The sequence below is a fragment of the Delphinus delphis genome, chromosome 8 (genome assembly GCF_949987515.2).
Source record: "Delphinus delphis chromosome 8, mDelDel1.2, whole genome shotgun sequence".
Classification (NCBI taxonomy): domain Eukaryota; kingdom Metazoa; phylum Chordata; class Mammalia; order Artiodactyla; family Delphinidae; genus Delphinus; species Delphinus delphis.
In genome coordinates, this window is record NC_082690.1 from 99,425,861 (window position 1) to 99,448,785 (window position 22,925).

At 52.7% G+C, this 22,925-nt stretch overlaps 1 protein-coding gene across 1 annotated transcript in view; it reads left to right on the forward strand.

Annotated features, from left to right (window-relative positions):
* Window positions 1–657: 657 nt before the first annotated feature.
* Window positions 658–22,925, forward strand: part of DTX4 (deltex E3 ubiquitin ligase 4) — a 33,868-nt gene continuing 11,600 nt past the window's right edge. Inside the window, exons 1-7 of the mRNA XM_060017431.1 lie at window positions 658–868; window positions 9,027–9,750; window positions 16,262–16,323; window positions 16,659–16,820; window positions 19,242–19,303; window positions 20,224–20,376; window positions 22,492–22,653. Of these exons, the coding sequence (XP_059873414.1) occupies window positions 658–868; window positions 9,027–9,750; window positions 16,262–16,323; window positions 16,659–16,820; window positions 19,242–19,303; window positions 20,224–20,376; window positions 22,492–22,653 (1,536 nt within the window). The remainder of the gene's footprint in view (window positions 869–9,026; window positions 9,751–16,261; window positions 16,324–16,658; window positions 16,821–19,241; window positions 19,304–20,223; window positions 20,377–22,491; window positions 22,654–22,925) is intronic.

The following is a 22,925-nucleotide window of genomic DNA, read 5'->3' on the forward strand; positions in this document are numbered from 1 at the left end:
TCCGCGTCTAGGGACCGGAGAAACCCTCCGCAGGCGCGGGTTTGCCCGAGCGCCGGGCTTGGGAGGGGCGACTCATTCTAGAAGCAGCTGAGCGGAGCCACAGGGAGGGGGAGCTCTGTCCCAGGCGGCGACAACTGAACGTGCGGTGAAAGGGTGGGGAGGGAGGGGAGGGAACTCGGCGTGCCAGTCCGAGCGCGATCGCGCGGCGAGATCCCACCCCGGCGTCTGCAGAGCCCGAGGCGCAACTGGTGCGAGGGCTTGATGCTCGTCTCGCCGTCAGCCCCAGCTCGCGGCCGCCGGGGCTCCGGCCGCGCGCCCGCCGGGTGGCTTTGCTAGGCGGGGGCCAGTTTGCAGAGAGCCGGACATTTGCATGAAGCGACTCGACCCCACGGAGCAGCGGCAGCAGCGGCGGACCCGGGCGGCGGCGGCGGCGCGCGGTCGGAGCCCGGCGGCCCTGGTCTCCGGGCCCCGGTGGATGCGCGGCTGGGGGGCGGCCCATGGGCCGGAGCTGAGGCTGCCCGGGGTGTCGGGGCGCGGGGCGGGGGGCGCGGTCGAGGCCCGGAGGCGGCGGCGCAGGAGGAAGCGGAGGAGGGCGGGCGCGCCGGGCCCGGGAGGCAGGCATCGCAGCGCTGCCGCCGCCGCAGCCCCGGGCTCGCCATGCTCCTGGCCTCGGCCGTGGTGGTCTGGGAATGGCTGAACGAGCACGGCCGCTGGCGTCCCTACAGCCCGGCCGTGAGCCACCACATCGAGGCGGTGGTTCGCGCCGGCCCCCGCGCCGGGGGCAGCGTGGTGCTGGGCCAGGTGGACAGCCGTCTCGCGCCCTACATCATCGACCTGCAGTCCATGAACCAGTTTCGCCAGGACACCGGTGAGCTGGCCGCCCCTGCCCCGCCCGCGCCTCCTCCCCTGCCTGCCCTGAGGTCTCCCACGTCGCGAGCCCACCGGGGCCCACCTTTGTCCGCATCTCCATACACTGGTGTCACCGAGAGGGGGTCGTGGAGGGGGCGCTTGACGCCCCACGATGCTCTTAAGATACTCCCTGCAATAAACGTCCATGCAAATAGTATCCGTGGTTTGGTTATGCAAACCGAGCTTCAACCTAGCTCCTAAAAAACCCCCTTTCACGCCCCCCTTTGAAACGCTTGGTGGCTCTTGTAGAAATTCCGGGGCTCACCAGCCCACAAGCAATCCCAGCTGATAGGAAAGGCTTGCTGCTCTCATTCCTCACACATCACCTTGGCTCACTGACCCTACCGTGCCTCAGGCACCCTTGGGCCTGCCACACGTTCCCCTGGTCAACCACCTTGCTGCCTCTACCCCTCCGGGGTGGGATGGCTTCCCACAGCTGCATCCCGGGGGGGAGGAAGAAGGGATTCCCGGGAGGCTTTCACTGTGGTCTAGTACGGGCAGGGAGGGGCCTTCCTGGGAACAGAGATGGACTTGGGGATTCCAGGGCAGGAAACGCCTGGGTTGCTGTGGCATTGGTGAGTGCCTCTGCTTGGGCACTCCAAGCATTGAAGCAACAGGCCAGAGCAGATGGAGGGAGGCGGGGGAGGGACACAGCTCCGGAATGCCTGGCTGGGAAGCTGATCGCTTTGTCCTTGGAGGAGAAGAATTCCTAAAAAGAAACTGTCCCCAAGATTCGCCCCGTAAAGGTCCCCTATGGGGGACACTAAACTCCTATCTTTTTGTGAGAATCAAGTTGCCACTGTGGCCACCGCAAATCCCACATCCCAGCTGGCCAGCCTTTCCAGGTCAGAGCCAAGAAGAGAGCCTGCAGGCTGGAGGTCAGGGTGGCGGGTCCTTGGCGTGAGGGGCAGAGGGGGGGCTGCATCTTTTGTGTGGCCCACGCATGGTGCCCAGGCTTAATTTACCTGGGACAGGTCTGTCTCTCCAGCAGCCTCTTCATGGAGGTGGGCAGTTGTTTTGGGGATTCTGGCTCTGCTCTCCCGAGAGTGTGACCCAGGAGCCTGGAGAGACAGGTGTGGAAGGGAGGGACCGGAGGGGAGGACCGGGTGAGTCCCAGAGGGTCAGAGAACAGCTGTGTGAGCAAAGGCATCTCCGCCTCCTTGGAAAGCCCCCGCATCCTGTGCGCTAATTAGGATTGTCATGGGAAAGGGGTATCTTTCCACCCTCGTGTCCTCATCTTTAGTCATAACTCCTAACAACCTCTTTGCCAAGGACTTTGTAGACACCGACCGACCGGGTGAAGCTTTCTGGGGAAAGGATTCCAGAAGCGTTAGCATCTGGAGGGGCTTAAACCTTGGTGGGAAAGGGAGGGGGTTGGAGCTGAGAGGGACTGGGAGGAAGAGGGAATAAGGAGGAATGTGGGGAGGTCGAGAAAGAGGATTAAGTGTGGCCAAGGGGGAGGGGGGAGAAGGTAACTGTGTACTTTGGACAGAAGTCCGAGAGGGGAGGGTGGAGGCATCAGACTGTGGGGAGGGGGAAGCTAGCCCTGTAGGTGGGGTCAGAGAGTCTGACAGTCAAGACACCTACCTGACAGGGGACTCCAATCCTGCTCAGAATAGATGGGCAGGTGTTAGCTTTTCTATTTCAGACTAAGTCTCAGCAGCGGATGGAGAGACGTCTTGGTGACATAAAGGTCCCAGGCCTTGTCCCACATTTGAGAAGGGGGAAAGTTTCATCAGTGTTTAGGGATGTCTGAGATGGGCGTGGTTCCTAGGAAGGGTCATGGCCTGAAGGGCTCTTACTACAGAAATGAAGTTCTGGAGGAAACTGGATTGAAGGACAGTTGCTACTTCCCCCAGGTCTGACCACCCTTCCCTGAGGACAGGCTGCCCACTGCCTGGTGGTTCACAGTTAAGTCGGAGGCTGGAGCTCCTCAGATTTTAGACCCGACCTGGCCCTGGATCATTTTTCGAACTGCCTCAGGGTGTGTTTTACATTTTTTGTCTGTCTCTGAGGGATTCAGACTGCTTTGGTGTCATCCACTCATTCTACTGGTTCACCGGCCAACGTGGGCTGAGAGCCTCCATCCTCAGCGCCAGGCCCCGCGCGGGGTGCGCTGGGTGAGAAGGCACTGGGCTGAATTCCCAGGACTGCTGGGTCTGTCGGGGAGCTTGTCAAAGCAGAATAGAATCTCTGGGTTTCTGGGCTCACAGCCCCCCTCCTCTGTCTTCTCCATCAACAGACACACAGTTCCTCTCAATATAGCTCATTGATGAAGCCGTGACAGGGTAGGAACTGTAAGCCACCGGCTCCCAGGCAACCTCCGCCAAGCCCTGGCAACGTTTAATTAAATTACCCACCATCCCCAAGCCACAGTTTGAAGCTGGGAACCAGAAACATCCCCATAAACAAAGGAGAGCTGGAAGTCCCCTGCCCAGAGGCGATTCCTCTCTTTTTTTGTTGTTGCCTCCTCTGTGTGGGGACATTTCCTGACATGGGAGCTGTGTTTTTTCAGAAGTTGCCTGCCCTGCTGCCAAGGAAGTCCTCAGACTCTCCACTCCCCTGGGTTCCGACCTCATCCAGTCTGTCTCCAGGGAGATGGCTGGGAGGTTGCAGATACCCCCTGCCCACCTCTGTCTGTCCTGGACCCTTCTCCTTCCCCAGACCGTCTCTGAGTCTGCGCTTATTTGCATTCTATGCTGGTCTCCTCTAGGCATTTTGGGCTAGAGAATGGGGAAGAAGGGAAGAGACAGGGCTAGATAGAGGTGAAGGAGTCTTGGCTGCTTCGAAAAGCCTCTGTTGGGTCCTCTCCACCCACGATCATTCACCTGGACTGGGCTGACCTTTTTCTGTTGTAGGGCAGTGGCTGGAGCTCTGTCCCCTGTAACATCCAACATCCCTGTGTTCTGTATCTTCCAACATACCTGATCATTGCCATTTTCAGGGCCTGGCAGCAGGATGGGGGAGGATCCGGGCTGGCAGTGGGAGACGTGACTCAGGGTCTCATTCCAGACCCACTGGCTTACTCTGTGGCCTTCAGCAAGTGCCTCGGCTGCTCAGGCCTCATTCTCCCTCGTAGAATGAAGAGCAGCCTTAAGATTCCTTCTGTTTCCTTTCCTCCCATCATGCACATCGGCAGGTGAACTCTGGACTCTGAACTCTGAACTCTGAACTCTTGGACTCTGCGCCAGTGATGACGCTAATTAGAAGTAACATGCTATGAGGGAGGGTTCTTTCCAGCTCAGTTTTCTGTGCAACTTTTGCCTCTTTTATGTCTTTAACGCAGTGACGAGAGTCAGATGGAGAGTGATTCAAGGGTTTGATAGAAGCTGATTTTTAGTGCCCCCCCCAACTATACTCCCCACCCTGTGCGAGCACAAGAGTGGTGGGAGCAAATGTCACGACCACGTGATAGCTCCAGTATGAGGGAGGCACCAAGCACACTGCACACATCATCTGGTTTCATCCTCGGCCATCTTATGAAGGACCCATTGTTCTCACTTCATAGGAAAGGAAACAAGTTGAAAAAGATGAAGTTGCTCAAAGTTTTACAGCCAGTCCACGGCAGAGCTGAGATTCTGAACCAAGTGCCCATGTCCTCCTTCATTTGGAGGACCGCCTACTTCTTGCAGGCACTGTTCCAGGCTTGTGGGATATAGCAAACCATCCAAGTCTTTGCCCTCATGGAACATTCTAGTGAGGGTGAGGGGTGCTGGTAAGAGAGGCCTGGGATTTCCTGGGTACAGGAGCACAGTGCTGTATGGACGTGGGTGAAATGCCCTGGAGTCCTAGGGTCATGCCTGAAAGGAGTTGTCTGTCATTTCCCAGGAGCCAGAACAACTTGGGTGCTTTGGGATGTACGTGTCTGAGTTGCTGGAAGAAGCTTTTTTCCTCTTTCTTCCTCCTTAGTCTGTGAAATCCTTTATCCCTCTGCCATTAGAAGCCTTGTCCTTGGGTCACACTGCACCTTAGGACCCAGTGGCTTTCCTCAGATCATCTAATTCAGGGTCCTGATTATAGAAAGGTCCTGGACTCGCCCATGTCAGATGGAGTGATCTCAGAATAATCAGAGAATGTAATCCCACCATCTCTCTTGTCCCACGACTTTCGTGCTGAGGTCTGCCTTCTGTTTTTAACTAACCCTCTAGGGCTGAACTGAACGCAGCATCTTTCCTTCCAAAAATCAGCTCTTCCTTGTGACACCCCTCTTCTTGTTAAATGGCGTCACTACCTTACCGCTCGCCCGTGGTCAAAGCCTCAGGGGTCTTTGACTCGTCTCGTCATTCTTTTTGGATGCCCCACATATACAGGCATGCGGAAGCTGAAACTTGAGCATTCGCGATGAACACTCTGCAGTTGTTCACGTGCAGATTCCCGGACCCAGCTCCCAGGGATGCCGGCCCTCAGGTCTGGAGGGTGTTGCTGATCTGTTCCCCAGGAGATTCGAAAGCACGTGATCCTGGATCACTTGGAATGCATTCAGCTACTTGTGGTCAGGTCCTACCCATTACGTAGGGTCCCTCTGGTCTATCACCTGCTTTTCATTTTTGCTGCCAGCAACCTCCCCCTTCCCCCCCCCCATTACTTCTCATTTGGAACTAATAAACAGAGCAGCTCTGGTGTCATCACTTCTCTGTGTCACAAACCTCACTGGTTCCTCGTGGCCTGTACATAAAAGCCCTCATAGCCTAGCAGTCCAGACCATCTACGCCCTGGCTCTCACGCGCCTTTCCAAGTTTATCTTCCTGTATGCCCATATTTTCCTCCACTCCCGCCAAACAGATGTGCCTTTTATTCTCAGGCATTCCCGTAGACACCCTCCCGCCAACTATTCACAAGGTCCCTTCTCCTGAGAGGCCCTTCTTCATCATTTTCACCTGTTGAGGTTCTCCTCATTCAGGCCCTATGTTCTCTGTTATGCTCTCCATTTCTTGAAATGTTCTCCAAATTATGATTACTTCCTTTCTTCAGTGGATATTTACTGAGCCCTCAGGACATGCTAGGCATGCTAGGCTGCAGCCATAAGCAAACTCCTGGATGCCCCCCCTCATGAGATTGGGAGTCCCATGAGGTAGGTGGACATTCATCAAATGAATCACACAAATAAATGTGTAACTGCACCTCAGGACAGTGCAAAATATAGGAGCAGGAGTTTTACCTGGTCGGACAACCCAGAGAGCTTTCCTCGAGGAAGTGAGCTGAAATCTGAAGGATGGGTAGCCAGGAGGATGCCAGAGTGTGTGAGGGGAGGGACCAAGATTGTGAAGCAGCCCAGAGAGGAGAAGAGGCAGTGGCGAGAGTCTGCAGGAGGCCAGTGGGGCAGAAATGTGGGCAGAGTGTGTTAGGATTCGAGGAGACCACAGAGGTTGTGGGTGGAGAGCATCTTGGTCTTGACCTACAAGGAAGTCATGGAAGGGATCGAAGCCCGGTGGGGTTGTGGTTACATTTTCTGCTAGCGTTGCATTTGTTGACACCCTTTTTGGTGGCGTGTCTCATAACTAGGCACTTGTCTTGTTTTAGACTGGGGGGTGCTTCAGGAGTGCGTGAATCTGCATTCCCCACAGCAGCTAACGCATACTCAGCAATGTGGGCTAAATGATCAAATGCCAACGTAGCCAGAAGTCCTCACCCCATCACAGCACATCTGTGGAGCCCTCGTTACTGCCGACTCTGCGTTAGGCACTGATATGAAAAGTGCCAAGATGCTTGTACCCATCAGACGTAAGCAGCTGTGCACCCCAGACTCCTTGAAGATGGAGCCCGGACTAGGAGAGCATTTCAAGAAATGGATGGCAAGTGGCATAGGACCTGAACGATAAGGAAAGTTTCAGTAGATCAAAGCAGCAAAGGAGGGCATTTTGATAGACGGGACCTGGTGAATAGCAGGGGCAGCGGAGAGTCAGGGAACACTGAGGGAGTGCAGGAGGAAAAGGGGGCATCTGTCCAGGGCAGAGAGGAGGATACACCTGGAAAGAGGCAGGGCAGAGTTTCCAGAAGTTCTGGGGCAACTCCCAGGCATAGCTGGGACTGACACCACCCTTGTGAAAAATGCCTTTTAAGCACATTTATGAGAATTGGTCAAGGGCATTGTTTGTCCCTGCTACCCTGGAGAGAGAATAAAATAGTGTCATTTAAGCTCTCTAAACTTAATGTCCTCATCTTTAAACATTGTTTCACAGGATTGCCAGGGAGATCAAATGAGATAGGATAGCTGAAGGTGTTTTCTAAGTAACAAAGATTGTGCAAAGAGGGAGTTTAAACTCTCTCTCTGGTCCTCCTCTTCTCTCTCTGTCTCTGTCTCTGTCTCTGTCTCTCACACACACACACATACACACACATTTCACATCCCCTGGACTAAACTTTCCCCGTGACTTCTCCAGCCTGCTAAGACATACAATAGAAGATAAATTACAATAATAATCACCAACTTTTATTGCGCCCTTGCCAAGCGACAGGTATTATCTTAGCATTTATATTCATTCCTGCATTTAATCCTCAAATCCACCCTTTGAAGAAGCTACCCAGGACCCAAACAGATGAGGAAACTAAGGCTTAATCACACAGCTGGAAGGGACGGAAACTCTGCTGTTGGATCCAAAGGTTGCGCTGTTTGTCCCCCAGCAAGCTGGCGCCTTAGGAAGGAAATGGCGGCAAACCAGGGGCCTACTGGCCACCCCGTTCCTCCTGCTCTCCCACTCCCCCCACATCCAGCAGACCTCCTGGCGCTGAATAGGGAGGGGATTGTTCTGCTTCTCCCTCCTGCTTCTGAATGTTGATGTTTTGGGTCATTAAGGGGCTTGGAGATGGGGGCGGGGGGGGGGGGTTATGACCTGGCAAAGGCCTGAATAGTCATTGTTCCTTTTCTTCCCCCCTTGAATGAGATTCTGTCCCCAGTCTTGGTGTCTCCCTCTGGGTTGGAGGAGGGGGTGGGTCAGAGGCCGGGGAAGGGGAGCCTTTTCCCACCACTTTGATGGATAGAGCTTAAGCTGACGGATGCAGAGATTCCAGCATCCTTGGAGCTCTCCCCAGTCTCCCTACCCGGCCTTGAACCAGGCATCTTCGGCCTTGATGTTAATATCCACGAAATGAGCCCTGGTCGGGCATGGATCTGAATTCAAGGTTCCGGTAGATAGAGGAGAAAGAGGCAACAGTTACAGGTGTAGTTTTCCCTGACAGTCCTGCAGGTTCATTTCTGCTGTCCTATTCCCCTGCAACAAACCCTCATCTCCTCCCTGCCCTCACCACCCCCCATCCCACCCACTGTGAGACTATCGAAATTGAGACTCTCCTATCTTTAGGAAGGTTGAGCTTCTCGGGGGCGGGGCGGGGGGGGGGAAGACGTTAGATAAATAGAAAGTTATTCTTGCGATCACTCTTGCAGTTGTTGATATAAGACTTAATGCTGGGAAGTATGAGAGAGTTCTTCCAACCTGACCTTTTATTTTTTTTTTACCACACCCAAAGAAGTCCAGAGAGCCAGCCATCGCCCCCAGCCCTGGGGCAGCCTTCCTGGGTTGGGGGCAGAGTCTTCCTCTATCCTCTAGGGTCCCATGACCCTGTGTTCATTTCCCCTGTAGTCTTCGGGGCTGAGGCAAGTGGAGAATCAGGGAAGAAGGGAAATGATGTTTCTGAGCGCCTAGCACGTGTCAAGGGCTTTATATACCTTATTGCAGAGTACAGGGCGCGTGAGAAATCCAGGTCCTGCCACAGACAAATGCATATTCGTTGATTGAGTGAGCCACATTTAATTTTACAAAAACTCGGCAAAGGAGTTATCATCTTGTTTCTTGGGGGAGAAAAGAAGGGTGTGGGGTGTTATATTAAGTGATCAAATTTGCCTGCAAACTAAGGTCTCCCGACTCCAAACCAGGAAGTGCTCTTTCTGGTACCCTGTTACTATCTCCCACATCCTTCCCCGTGTAACTCATCTGCTTCCACCCCCACGTGACTGCTGGACTTCAAAAGGGCAGGCATGAGCCTCATTCAAAGCTGATATCTCAACAGGCAGCCCAGTGCCGGCACACTGTAGGACCCGTTTAATGTCTGCCTATTAACGTAACACGATTCAGTTTCATCCCTTGGTGACCCTGATCCTCTCCTCTGTCCCATTCTGGCAGGGACCCTCCGTCCGGTTCGCCGCAACTACTACGACCCGACCTCGGCCCCTGGGAAGGGCGTGGTGTGGGAGTGGGAGAACGACAATGGTTCTTGGACGCCCTACGACATGGAAGTGGGCATCACCATCCAGCACGCCTACGAGAAGCAGCACCCCTGGATCGACCTCACTTCCATCGGCTTCAGCTACGTCATTGATTTCAGCACCATGGGCCAGATCAACCGGCAGACCCAGCGCCAGCGCCGCGTCCGCCGGCGGCTGGATCTTATCTACCCCATGGTCACTGGCACCTTGCCCAAGCCCCAGTCCTGGCCGGCCAGCCCCGGGTCTGCCGCCGCGCCGCCCGCCGCGCCCTGCTCCTGCCCGCAGTGCGTCCTGGTGATGAGCGTCAAGGCCGCGGTGGCCAATGGGAGCGCTGGACCCCTGCAGCCCCCGGCTGCCCGCAAGCACATGCCCGAGTCTGGAATGGTCAAGATGCCTCCCCCACCGGGCCCCGGGGCCAAGCCACTGGACAGCACGGGCACCATTCGAGGCCCGGTGAAGATGGTCCCATCGCAGGCGATCCGGCGACAAGCCTCCAGCACGCCGGCAGGGGCGAATGCGGTCTCCCCTGCTAGCCCCCCGGGAGCCAATGGCAAGACCGGAAGGGTGGCCCTGGCGACCTTGAATCGGACCAACCTGCAGCGACTGGCCATCGCCCAGTCCCGGGTGCTGATCGCCTCCGGGTAGGTGCTTCCATGGCTGCCTCTGAGCGTCAACTGACCAGGGGCATCAGACGTCACTGATCATCCGGGTCAGAGATGAAGGAAGGGCTGCCGAGGCTTAAGGTCCTCCTCGTCTTCCCCTGACCCCCTGGCTGCAGGTGGAAGGCAGCACGGTGTGGTGGGTAAGCAAGGATGTGGCCTTTGGGATCCAGCAGATCTGGATTCTAATGGAGACCTTGCCTCTTCCTAGCCCTGTGATAGGGGCGGATCCCTAACCTCGCAGAGCCCCAGCTTCCTCATCTGTAAATGCTGGCCGTAATCTTCATGTTAGGGTTGCAGTGAGCATTAAAGGAGGTGACGCCTACCGAGAGACAGCAGGCAAAATTCAGGGGCTCCCAGCACGTTCTAGTTTGGGGGCTTCATCACTTTACTTAATCCTTACAACAAGTCTATGGAGTAGGCATTTTTTTTTTTTTTTTTTTTTTTTTTTTTTTTGCAGTACGCGCGCCTCTCACTGTTGTGGCCTCTCCCGTTGCGGAGCACAGGCTCCGGACGCACAGGCTCAGCGGCCATGGCTCACGGGCCCAGCCGCTCCGCGGCATGTGGGATCTTCCCGAACTGGGGCACAAACCCGTGTCCCCTGCATCGGCAGGCGGACTCTCAACCACGGCGCCACCAGGGAAGCCCCTGGAGTAGGCATTTTTGATCCCATTTTACCCTTGAAGACATGAGAGTTTCACTCGCTCCAGGGCACATACCTAATCATCAGTAGAGAACGGGATTCAGACTTCAGGAGGTCTGAGCCCAGACTCTTCCCCACTCAGCCATGCTGCTTCCCTGTCAATCACCTACCACGGTGTCCAGCACACAGCAGGTGCCAGGTGAGGGTTAGTCCCTTTCCTCTGGTGCCTCCAGACTGGAATAACAGCCCGTGTTTAATGAGTACTTACTACCTCCCAGGCAGTTCCCATGCACCGTCTCAGTCGTTCCTGTGACAACTTGGGGATGTTGTAGATTCTGTTATGACTGCTTTTTATCATCCTCTTGGCCTTCCTGATCATAAAATGGGAGAGACACAGGTCCACGTGGTACCCGTAGCCTTTGCCTGCCAGCCCCTGATTTCTTGTGAGATTGGCCTCTTATATCTGTCCAATCTTCCCTTTCTCTGGAGGAGCCTGGCCCTGCCTGCCACCCAAGCCCCAGACATTCGGCATGGTTCAGAGGTAGGTTGGACCCAAGAGTGTGAAGGTCAGGCTGCCCAGAGGAAGATCTCTGCACAGAGAGGCTCAGCGCCGGGAGGAGACAGGAAGGAGGGTAGCTTGCAGACCGTGAGGCCGGGCCTTTACTCCTGCCTCTGCCACTGGGTGAGGCGTGGAATCTTTGCAAGGTCCGTGTTCCCCCTGTGTGGAATGGGGATCATCATGCTTGCCTTGCCTACCCCATGGAGTCAGTGTCAAAACCTCAGCTAAGAGCAGTCACCCCTTAACAGCTGACCCGATGCGCTCGCCGGCATTAACTCATGACTTTACACCATGATGCAAGTGTCAGGCATGGGCACTCAGCTAGGAATTAACTCCCCAAGGAGAGAGGCACAGCCCACGTGTTACAGAGCGGGAGCTGGAACCTAGATGTTCGTCTCCTTGTCTGCCGCTCTTTTGGCCAAAGCCCAGCTCCTCGTTGTATTCAAAGGCAACTTATAAATGGTCAGATGCTAGTCAGATGCCCGGGGTTTTCATGACTTCCTCTGAGCCTGCAGAAGTATTTGGCAGAGGGGAAGGGGTACCCGCACGATGCCGCTGCTCAGTTTCTCCACACTGGCGTACAGCAGCATCCCGGGGCCCCTAACGGAGTTCCAGGGCGACTGCTGGCATGGCAGAGGGAGGCTCCTATAGTGGGTAAGAACACAGTCTTTAGAATCTGACTGGCTGGGCTGGAACCCAAGTTTCTGGCTGTGTAACTTGGGGCAAGTTTTGCATCCTCTATCTTCAGTTTACTCATCTGTAAAATGGGGATAGGAATGGTACCTTGCTTATAGGGTTCGTCACGAGGACTAAATGAAATATCCAGTGTGGAATTACTACAGTGCTTGGCACATAATAAGAGTCTTTTCAGTATTAGCTGCTATTACTATTACGAACAGTATCTATGCGCTCTGTAGTTACTGAGTCGAATCTGACGCCCTACTTCATTTCTGGCGCCCTACACAAAAGCCAAGTGACCCCATGCCATACTTGAGGGAGGGGAACCCCAGATCGCTTTAAATGTCAATGAAGGATTCGTCAGCTCTTTATCTCTCTGCTCGAGTATCTGCCTGCCAATAGAATCCGAGCAGCAGAATTGGGGCGGAGGTCTGGGCAGTGCAATTTCAAAAGGGCTATAGAAACAAGTTGTTTTTTTCTCTGCTCTGTTTTCCTGACAAGGGAGGCCCCTCCCTACCCTCTCTGTCTTCCAGCCCTCTCCTTTTCACCTCTTACCACCTCCCTCACCCCCACTACCATCTTCTCCTCCAGTCTTTCTTGGCCATTTAATTAGCGTGTTTATTCCCTTTGTCTGCCGTTGCCATCGACCTTCTGTCGTCCAACGGCCCCTTCCCCCTCCCCTCTCTGCCCATGACCTCTTCCAGTAACTTTCCCACGGAAAAAAGGAAGACCAGGGAGGGCGGGAGAGGTGGGATGGAGAGAAGGGTTTGGGGGGAACAAAAGATCCTGTGAATTATTCAGAGACACAAGCAGGGGGTTTCTAAAGAGGAGAGAGGAGGGCTGTGCTGAGGGGGGCGGGAGTCGCCCCTCTGGCCGTCTTTTCCAGAATGGAGGCTTCTCTATCTCCAGCGAGACCTCAGTTGCTGGAGAGACAAGACCATTGTTCCGCCGAGGATTCCTGGGTTGGCTCGTAACTCCCAGAAAAACACTTCTCACCATGGTATCTGCAGAGCTATTCTCCCCTCATCAACCCCCCCTTCCCCTGCCACCTTGCCAGCTCTTCTCTTTTCTTAGTTTTGTATGTTAGAGACAGAAATTAAAACGTGCACCCTCCATGACTGGGAACTTCCCCACGGCACGGGGGCAGGGGGTGTCTGCTGATGGGCCAACGAGTAGTTGGGTCAGGCAGCTTTTGCTGAGCTGAGCTGCCTGGAGGATGTGAATGCTCACCTGCCTTTGGGTTACTGACCTCTAGGAAAAGGACTCAGGCACCTATAACCCTGGGGGCCCCGACAGGGTGTGCCCGGTGTGGACCATACAGGCTGTTCTCCTTGGTTTTCATTTTAACGAAGAACGGTGAGGGAAGGGTGGTCAAGTGTTGCCAGCCCAGCGATCTGCCCAGCACTCAACTTTGTATTAACACTTTACACCTGACATCCTCAAGAATCTGAGAAAATTGGAATATTAAGCAGGAAAAGGCTTTTATCAAGCCCAACTTCCTCTTTCCTTTGGGAACCAAAAAATGTAAACAGTCACCCAAATTTGCATAGGGCTTGCTATTTACAAAGTATTCGACCTGGATCCTAAATCCTCCCTCCCTGGGAACCCAGGGACAGGGATTTAGGGTGCCCTGTTTACTGCGTGGTAACTCGGAGGCGGTCCTGAATGGCAGAGAGACTGCGCGGTACTCCCAAAGGCACAAAGTCGGTGCAGAGCTGGGCTAGAAGCAGATATCCTGACCCCCTTGCAGGGCCCCTTCCGCTGGACCCTTCTGTATTTCATAAGCAAATATCCCCTCTTCCCCAAGCCCTGCTGCCACCATCCAGAGCCTCCTGACAAGCCCTTCCGCCATGTTGTCCCTGTCCTGGCGTGGCAGGGACACCCACCTGTTCCACAGTATTCACCAGCACACCCTCCCTCTCCCCAGACCTTGCCCCCAGCGCTGAGTTCTCGGGCTGCCCGGGATGTGCGCTCTGGGGATTGGACTATTTCCTGGTTAACCAGGTTGGGTGTGGAAACCTGCCAGTCCAGTTTGTGGGAACAAAGGTGGCTTTTGTCACCCAGATCACAGCTACTTATCAGCTGAAGTGGGGGCCTTGGAGATGGTGAGGGGGGAAGGCAGGTGCTGGGCTGGGTGGCGCCCACTGCCCCCTGGTGTGGATCCAGGCACAGAGGAGGGATCCTGCCCACCCCCCCTCCCCAGAGAGAGGCGGGCGGAGAATCGGCCCCAGGTGGGGGACCCAGGGCAGAGACTGCACTTTGGGTCCCCAGGTACTGGGGTGGGAAGTCATCAGGAAGTCTCCTCGGCAGCTTCTAACCCAAGACTTTCACAGTTTTACAGACAGGGAAATTGAGGCTCAGAAAAGCTGATGGACATTGTTACTGGCAGGACTGGGTCTTTAAGCTGATTTCTCTGACCCCCCATCCACTATACCATGCCTGGCCCTGTGGGGCAGGTTACAGAGTCCGGAATCAAGTCTGTGCCTCTTTTTCTTGGTGTCTTTCTTTTGTGTTGAATTCAGCTTTCACCTCGTCCCATCGGGATTTGACTTATCCTGGGGACAGTTTCTGAGGACAAGTAGCCTTTGGGGGCCTGTTGAGACACAAACACACCCACATTTGTTACTTCCACATCCTTCTCACAGCCCTGGTGCACACGTCATCATCCCTGGGAAGGGACAGAGACCCCAGAAGACTCAGCGTGGCCAGGCAAGCACCCATCCTTCTGGGCACGTGGGGGACAGACAGACCCAGGGCTCAGCCTTGAGGTGACATTCCAACCTCCCCTCTGAGTTGTGGGTTCATTCCTTAAACCTGAAGCTTCGTGTTTTCTGTCTGCAGCATGGGGTGTGATGAGGATTACACAGACACAAGAGCACAGCCTAGTGAGTGGCTAAAACAATGGGCTCCGGAGACAGATTTCCCGGGTTCAAATCCTTCGCCGTGTGACCTTCGTCAAGTTTGCTTAACCTCTCTGTATCTCACCTTCCCTGCCTATTAAAACGGAGTTAATAATAATAACACCTCTTGCATAGGTTGTTGGAAGGGTCAGATGGATGTATATACTGTGAGCAGGTAGAACGGTGCCTGGGATTAAGTGCCTGACTCTACTCTTGTTAGCGATTTTAACACAGGGATGAAGGGCTGTGGGCTGTCTTGTTCACTGCTGTGTCCCTGGCATACAGCAGAGTATCCAACACAAAGTGGGCTCAGTATGAATGGACAAATAAATTAATAACAAATAAACAAGTGCTTTTTCCCCTCCCCTACTTTCCCAGCACCACCCTACCCCCATAGCAGAAACTCTGGTTCCTGGAGTCGTCGCTGACCCAGTCCATCTCCAAGCCCACATCCCCTTCCAAGCCCAGCTGTGGAGGCCTGGGTGACAAGGGGATGGTGCAAGACCTAGCCCCGTGTGTCTCATATTTTTCCATTCAGCACCGTGGGAGGCCTCAACTTTCCCAGGCAGCTGTGCTGTCTTCTCTCCATCCTGGCTCAAGTTGCTGGGGAGAAGGACAGAAAAGGGAGGAGGCCCTGCCTGATTTATGCTTCTCAGGGAAAAGGAGAAGTGACAGCTGTTAGAGCAATGGTTTCCAAATGTTAGACTAGGGATCGGCTGCCTCTGCATCCTCTCGGCAGGAGCTTGTCAAAATGTAGATTCTCCTGGCCCACAGGTAGTGCTTCTGACGCAGGCAAGGGGCTTTGTCTTTTCAAAAGCTTCTGAGGTGACTATACACCCAAGTTTGAACTTGCTTCTTTATGTTTTTTTCATTTCTTCAACCAAATTTGTTGAATGCCTACTAGTGTCAGGCTCTGAGTGAAACAGGCAAAGATATTTGCCCTGGTAGAGCTTAGATTTTAGGAGGGAAGATAAGAAGCAACAACTTATTTTCAAAGATCATACGTGGGAATTCCCTGGCGGTCCAGTGGTGAGGACTCAACACTTTCACTGCCCTGGGCCCAGGTTCAATCCCCGGTTGGGGAACTAATATCCCACAAACCATGGGACGTGGCCAAAAAAAAAAAAAAAGACCAGGGTAAGAGGGCTTGTTGCAGGGGGGGGGAGTCTCAGGGTGGGATGGAGGGGTGGGTAGCAGTATTAAATAAGATGGCCTCAGGAACATCACTGAGAAGGGAACATTTGAGCCAAGGCTGAAGAAGTTGTAGGAGGGAACCAAGTAGGTGTTAGGTGGAACAGCATTTTAGGCAGAGGGAACAGCCTATGCAAAGGCTCTGAGGCAGGAACGTTCTTGGCCAGTAGGAGGAACAGCTAGAGTGCAGTAAAGAGGCGAGTGACTTGAGGAGAGGCCAGAGAGCTGGGGGGACTGGGGTGGGGGGTTTTGGCAGCTCAGGCAGGGCTGTGTGGGCCTTCCTGGGACTCTGAGGGAACTGCGGGGCCATTCTGAGTTTTGAGGTTCTGTGGAGTGGACTGACAAGGTCTGAAGGTATCAGCTCTGGCTGAGGGGCTAAGAACTTACTGCATCTTTAGTAGGAATAAGTAGTTCCTGTAAGAAAGGGGAACCCCTCAGTGGGTGAAGTTTTGGGGTCCCCACCACTGGCCCATTTTGTCCCACTTGTCAAAAGCATGATGTGTCTGTTCTCTCCTTTTTCAGGGTCCCCACTGTCCCAGTGAAGAACCTAAGTGGGTCCAGTCCTGTCAACCCAGCCTTGGCAGGTAAGAGAAGCCCCCGGCTGAAGGTAGAAAAACAAAAGCAATGAAATAGGTATAGTGAGCATTTGTAAAAAGAGACAGAATTCGGATGTTGATTAAGACAAATGAGGATGTGAGGAGTTGGGTTGGACGGGCAGGAAGAGTTTGGGCAGAATTGATCGTGAAAAGCAAAGCTTGCTGTTGAAAATGAGGGAATGGATACGTTTCCGAGAAAAGCAGAGGCTACGCAGAGAATCCATGAGTTATGAGAATGCTGGTGGAAAGGAGGCGAGGAGGTTACTGGGGGGGGGGGGGGGGGCTGACTCTCCAGTCCTTCTTTCATGCTCTTGCCCTTCCAGGAATCACTGGGATCCTCATGAGTGCGGCAGGGCTGCCTGTGTGTCTCACCAGGCCACCAAAGCTGGCCCTCCACCCACCCCCCGTCAGCAAGAGTGAAATAAAGTCCATTCCAGGGGTTTCCAACACAAGCCGCAAGACCACCAAGAAACAAGCCAAGAAAGGTATCGGCCTCTTTATCGAAAGGGGTCCTGGCGGGGAGGTCACAGACATGGCTCCCAGCCCTGGCTCTGCCTCCACCACTGAGGGTCACACCCATGCCTTCCCCCTCTGTGCCTTAATTTCTGCATCTGCTAAATGGGCCTACCTAGTACCTGTTCTGATGATTACATCAAAGTGGGTGAGGTATGGCTCAGATGGCGACACCTTGAGAAATATAAAATAGGATGCGGACACAGATAAAATAGCGATACATTAGAGAGAAAGATCGCTTTGACACTGGAACCCAAACAGACTTGACTCATATCCCAACTTTGTCCCTTGCAGTCTTGTGACCCCAGTCTCTTCTTTTCTCACCTTTACAAGGGGCACAACCGGTACCCAGCAGGTATGTCCTGTAATGTACCCATGTCACTAGGGAAGTAACCACTGTCTTGTGTCCCTCTGTAGACTCCAGGTGCTCTGGTCCCTCAAATCCCCCTTTAGGAGCTCCATTCTCCCTTTTCACATCCTACAACTAGGAGGTCAAATACCTGTGCTTATCAGGGCCCCAAGGACCCCACTTCAGCTCTGTGGCTGGTCTCTCTAGTCTCTGGTATTGGTTGTTAAATGATTTCACCGTCACCCCTAAGTCCCCACCTTGCAAACTTGTTATGAAGTTTCAGTGGGATCACATGTATATTGTGACTTAGCCCGGCAAGTACTAGGCTTTCAGTTAATAGAAGCTTGATTCTTCTAAGAGAAGCAGGGCGGTGGGAAGGAAGGACCTGCATCCCAGCTTTTGAATGTTGCAGGATCCACTTCCTCAAACCCTTGTCCTACTTTTCCAGTCTATCAAAAGCTCTCTGCTTAAATAAACTTGATTGCCTTGCTTGCAGTCTCATAGGAAACGGCAGGATTTTGCACTTTCCCACTCTTCCTGTTATTATTAATAGCATATATCAGACTCTTAGCAGGTAAAGTGCCAAAGAACTGTACACCCGTTAGCTCATTTAATTGTCAAAGCATCGCTCTCAGTACGTGCTAGCGGTTGCTCTTGCCCATTTCCTAGGTGAGAAAACAGAATCTTAGAGACGTTAAGAAGGTCACCCAGGGAGGCACTGACCCTTTTTTCAAATTTCTATGCCTCTTTGTGAGTCCGTATCATCCCATTCCCTGCCTTTAGGCTAGGCTGTCTAGCCTTAGGGGTCCAGTTCCTCCTCTCCCCAAAATTCCAGAATCAATGCACCTTTCAGGTAATTGCTTCCCAGAGCATCACCCTTTCCCTACTGCTGGGCTACCTCTGCTGGCAGTGATCATGCCATCAACAGCCGAAGAAGACCGTCCTGAAGCTGTGGTCATAAATTCCTGGTTTCCCATAAAAACAGTAGCACTTTGACTCCACATTACTCATTGAGACAGTACTTAGCACATTGTAAAAGGATGCCATAAGCCTACCTAATGCTTTTAAATGTGTAACAGTTTACAGTGTGCTTTCTTTTTTTTTTTTTACATCTTTATTGGGGTATAATTGCTTTACAATGGTGTGTTAGTTTCTGCTTTATAACAAAGTGAATCAGTTATACATATACATATGTTCCCATATCTCTTCCCTGTTGCGTCTCCCTCCCACCTTCCCTATCCCACCCCTCCAGGCGGTCACAAAGCACGGAGCTGATCTCCCTGGGCTATGCGGCTGCTTCCCACTAGCTATCTATTTTACGTTTGGTAGTGTATATATGTCCATGCCTCTCTCTCGCTTTGTCACAGCTTACCCTTCCCCCTCCCCATATCCTCAAGTCCATTCTCTAGTAGGTCTGTGTCTTTATTCCTGTCTTACCCCTAGGTTCTTCATGACATTTTTTTTTAGATTCCATATATATGTGTTAGCATACGGTATTTGTCTTTCTCTTTCTGACTTCACTCTGTAGGACAGACTCTAGGTCCATCCACCTCACTACAAATAACTCAATTTCGTTTCTTTTTATGGCTGAGTAATATTCCATTGTATATATGTGCCACATCTTCTTTATCCATTCATCCCATGATGGACACTTAGGTTGTTTCCATCTCTGGGCTATTGTAAATAGAGCTGCAATGCAGAGTGCTTTCATTTGTCATCTCATTGCATCGTTTGGGTGGGTCTAGGCTCTTCGATGATGTGGAAGAGAAACCCACTCAACCTCTGTCAGTTAAAAAGTGGGTTTGTTGAAATTAGGCAGGGGGCTGTCAGGGAAGTGACCTAAGGAGATAAAGGCGGATGTGAACACCTCCCACCTCCTCAGACCACCTCCCTCCATCTTCTACCACTCTGTTCCCTTTCAGTTCTTAAATCCAATTGCGCAATGAATTGCTTGCCTTTTCTGCTTTGAGCCTGGCTAACAACTCCCCTCTCTCTGGCACATCCAGCTTGTCTTGGTGGCCCACTGAATATCTTGTCCCCACAGGTAAAACCCCAGAAGAGGTGCTGAAGAAGTATCTGCAGAAAGTCCGGCATCCACCAGACGAGGTGACTGCAGGGGAGACAGGGCGGGGCTCACCTTCTCCGTCACCCACGAGCATCTCCTCTGCTGGAGTTTTCCACAGGATGCGGCAGGAGCTGCTTTCTAAGTCCTGACTGGTGCAGAGCTGGTCAGAGCGGACGCCCAGGCTCCCAGGTTCACGGTCCTGAGCGATAGCTGCAGCTTAACCTCTCCCACCTCCCCATTCAGCAAACTGCTGACTGATTCTAAACTGCCTTAACATGAGAGTCTGCATTTAAGAAAGGCAGTATGATAAGCTATGGGCACTGACTTTAAAAGGGGGCTTGATGTCCCAGCAGTTCTCAACCAGAGGTGATTTTATGTGACTGGAGGGGAGAGGGGATGCTGATAGTGTCTAGTAGACAAAGGCCAAGGTTGCTGCTAAACTCCCTACAATGCCCAGGAAGGCCCAGGACAGCACCCACAGCGAAGAATGATCTGGCCCCGAATGTCAAGGGTGCCAAGGTTGAGAAATCCTGCTGTAGACTTACTTAAACAGCAGCCTCTCCAGGACGCTCCAAATACAATTCCTTTACAGATGTTCCATTTAAGTAAAGCTTGTCGGTGAGTCAGCAAGCATTGATTTCCGCCACAAGCCACTGAAGGATACCAAGGAAGGACGGTCAGTCACAGCCCCCAAGGAGGTTATCATTCTGTGGGCCAGCCCAAATGAACACGTACCACCGCCAGGAATCATTTCAGGAATTTCTCTGTGGTGCAGAGCAGGGCAGAATTCTATTTAGATTCCCAAAGGCATGTTTACCCTGGTTTGTGGGCTTTCTAGAAGAGGAGAAGAAAGAGCTCACCTGACATCTGAGGTCACGCGGGAACCACCTTGGAGACGCTTAGGCCTCCTAGGCTGATTGAGAGCTGATGTCCTCTTTCCTCTGTCCCCTCCCACCCCCAGGACTGCACCATCTGTATGGAGCGCCTCACAGCCCCCTCAGGCTACAAGGGGCCACAGCCGACGGTCAAGCCTGACCTAGTGGGTAAGCTGTCCAGATGCGGCCACATCTACCACATCTACTGCCTGGTCGCCATGTACAACAACGGCAACAAGGTTAGTGCCAGCCCGTGGGGCTGCTGCCACCTCCCACGGGGGCCCTGGGGTGCGAGAGCATGGAGGCCGTATTGGAGTGGCACGCAGGTGGCTTGGGGAGTCTCAGAGGCATCCCAGGGCAGCAGGAGTAATGAACTTGGTTGTTCTCAGCAGGATCAGTTTTCCACGAAATTATGATGTTGGTAAAATCTCTCTTTACCTTCCTTTTGGTCTATGCTACCCGATTCTCCCCCTGTATCCACACTGAGTGGTGGTCTGAAAGGTGTAAACTTCTGTCCCTGAGAGTCCCGGCGGGGAGTGGTCCATGATGATGGGCCAGGGGTTAGTATCCAGTCATACTGGCATGGATGGATTTCCCATCACTCTTCCTTCTCCCAGGGCTAGTGATTTTCAGTTACAATTCATTTTCGGTGGACAATTTCAAAACACCTTTCACCGCCCCTTCAAAAGCACTGAAGATTTTATCAAGGTATAACTGGAAGTCCCTTAGGGTCCTAGTTCGAGGAGGGGAAGGCTGTCCGTGATGCTTGTCTTGTCCAAGAGAGCCGGTTTCCAGGAATATGGGAGTGTCCTCAGATGATGACTCTCTGCTTACAATGCCTAAGCCATTGAGTTTTCTCACGTTCTCTCCCGTGCCTGGAAGAACCTTCATTCCCCATCTGCATGAATTTGAATTCTACTTATTTCTCCAGGCCCAGCTTGGATTGCCTCAGAGTCTGAGATTTTTGTGATATCCTCCAACCGCTTATTCATCCAAAAAAATGTTTGACTCTCAGAGGCTGCTCTGTACTTCTCTTGCTGTGGGAAAAGAGTAAAGGCAGCAGACCTAAGCTCAAACCCTGGCTCAGTGGCCAAATGGCCTTGGGCAAGATTTTCAACCTCCCGGACATTTCATTTTCCATCTGGAAAATGGAGATAAAACAATCCCTACTTTATAGGGTGCTGTTAGCATTGTTATTCAAATTAGTAGTATCTCCTTTGTATTATGGGTGTATGTTTTTTCCCTTCATCCTAATATAGCCCTGTGGTTGAAATTCCCGAAGGGCTGATCTTGGGATCTCTCTCTGTCTCAGAGAGCTCAATTATTCGTGAACCACGTGTGTCTGTATCCCTTGCCCAATTTCCTGACCCTAAGACAAAAGGTTTCATCGGGATTTGGCACTTGAAGAGGTTATTTTGGGTTTAAAGAGGTTTCTTAGAAGATGTATTCCCTTTTTTGATAACTGTATTCAAGAATAATCTAGGACTCTTGCGTTTATTTCCGTGGTGCTTCAAAAATGTTGAAGACACTATCCTTTATTCTCTTTTGCACTAATACTTTGAAGCACGCAGTTTTTATCTTCTTTACAGAGAAGCGGGGTGAAAAGGCCCAGAGAGAATTTATTGGATGGAGTGATTCATCCAAGGTCACGAAGCAAGTTAAGGCCAGAACAGAGAGTGGGACCCTGGCCTTGGATTCCCATCCTTTGATCACACGGAGTAACTTCCATTGCCCTGAATACAAGCTGTCCCTTTAAATGAGTAGAGTTTGAATGGAAACGTCCTTAAATAGCCCCGCAGAGGATCCCAGTCTTCCCCAAGGAGATCTGGATGTCCTGGAGAGCTCTGGTCCCCTCTGTGTGACAGCACTTTGTACACATGTTGTTTCCTGCCCACGCTTTCCTTCTCCTCACTCCCTTTCTTTTTGCAAGCTGGGAACAGGATTTACTGTCCAGGCTCTCTCCCAAGCTCTCCTCCTATCCTTCCAGAAGACACGTCACCAGGTCCCGCTGTGAAACCACGACCCCTCACGTCACTGTACCCAGAGTCCCCCACCATCCCCCCATCAGAGTCCTGAGATGCAGGGCAAAGCCCGGTCTCCTTATGAAGGATGGGGTCTCTCTTACATGTCCCTTAGCGTGGAGCATGGGGTTGGTGTGGAAGTTTCCTCCTCTTATTTTGGAGAAAGCTTCAGCTTTCAATGGCCTCAGTGGCCAAGCAGGGGGGCAACTCAGGTCTGTTACTCATTTGGGTGCATTTTGCCCCCGACCCCAACCCTTTATCTCTGGTACCTTTTGGGGTTGGGTGGGAAGGTCATTACTAAAACTGTTTCCTATTCTGACCTTGTCTCTTCAGGACGGGAGTTTGCAGTGTCCAACCTGTAAGACCATTTATGGGGTGAAGACAGGTACCCAGCCTCCAGGGAAGATGGAGTACCACCTCATTCCCCACTCTCTGCCTGGCCACCCAGACTGCAAGACCATCCGAATCATCTACAGCATCCCCCCTGGCATTCAGGTGAGCCCACCCTGAGCCACTGGCTTTTATCATTTAAAGTTCAAATGTTTGCAGGTAAATGTTTGTCTTCAGTCCATTCAAGCTACTGTAACAAACAAACAAAAAAACCCACAGACTGGATGACTTTTAAACAACAGAACTTTATTTCTCACTGTTCCGGAGGCTGAGAAGTTCAAGGTTGAGATGCCAGCAGATTCAGTGTCTGGTGGCAGCCCGCCTCCTGGTTTGTACACCGTCTTCTTACTGTGTCCTCACGTGGCAGAAGGGACGAG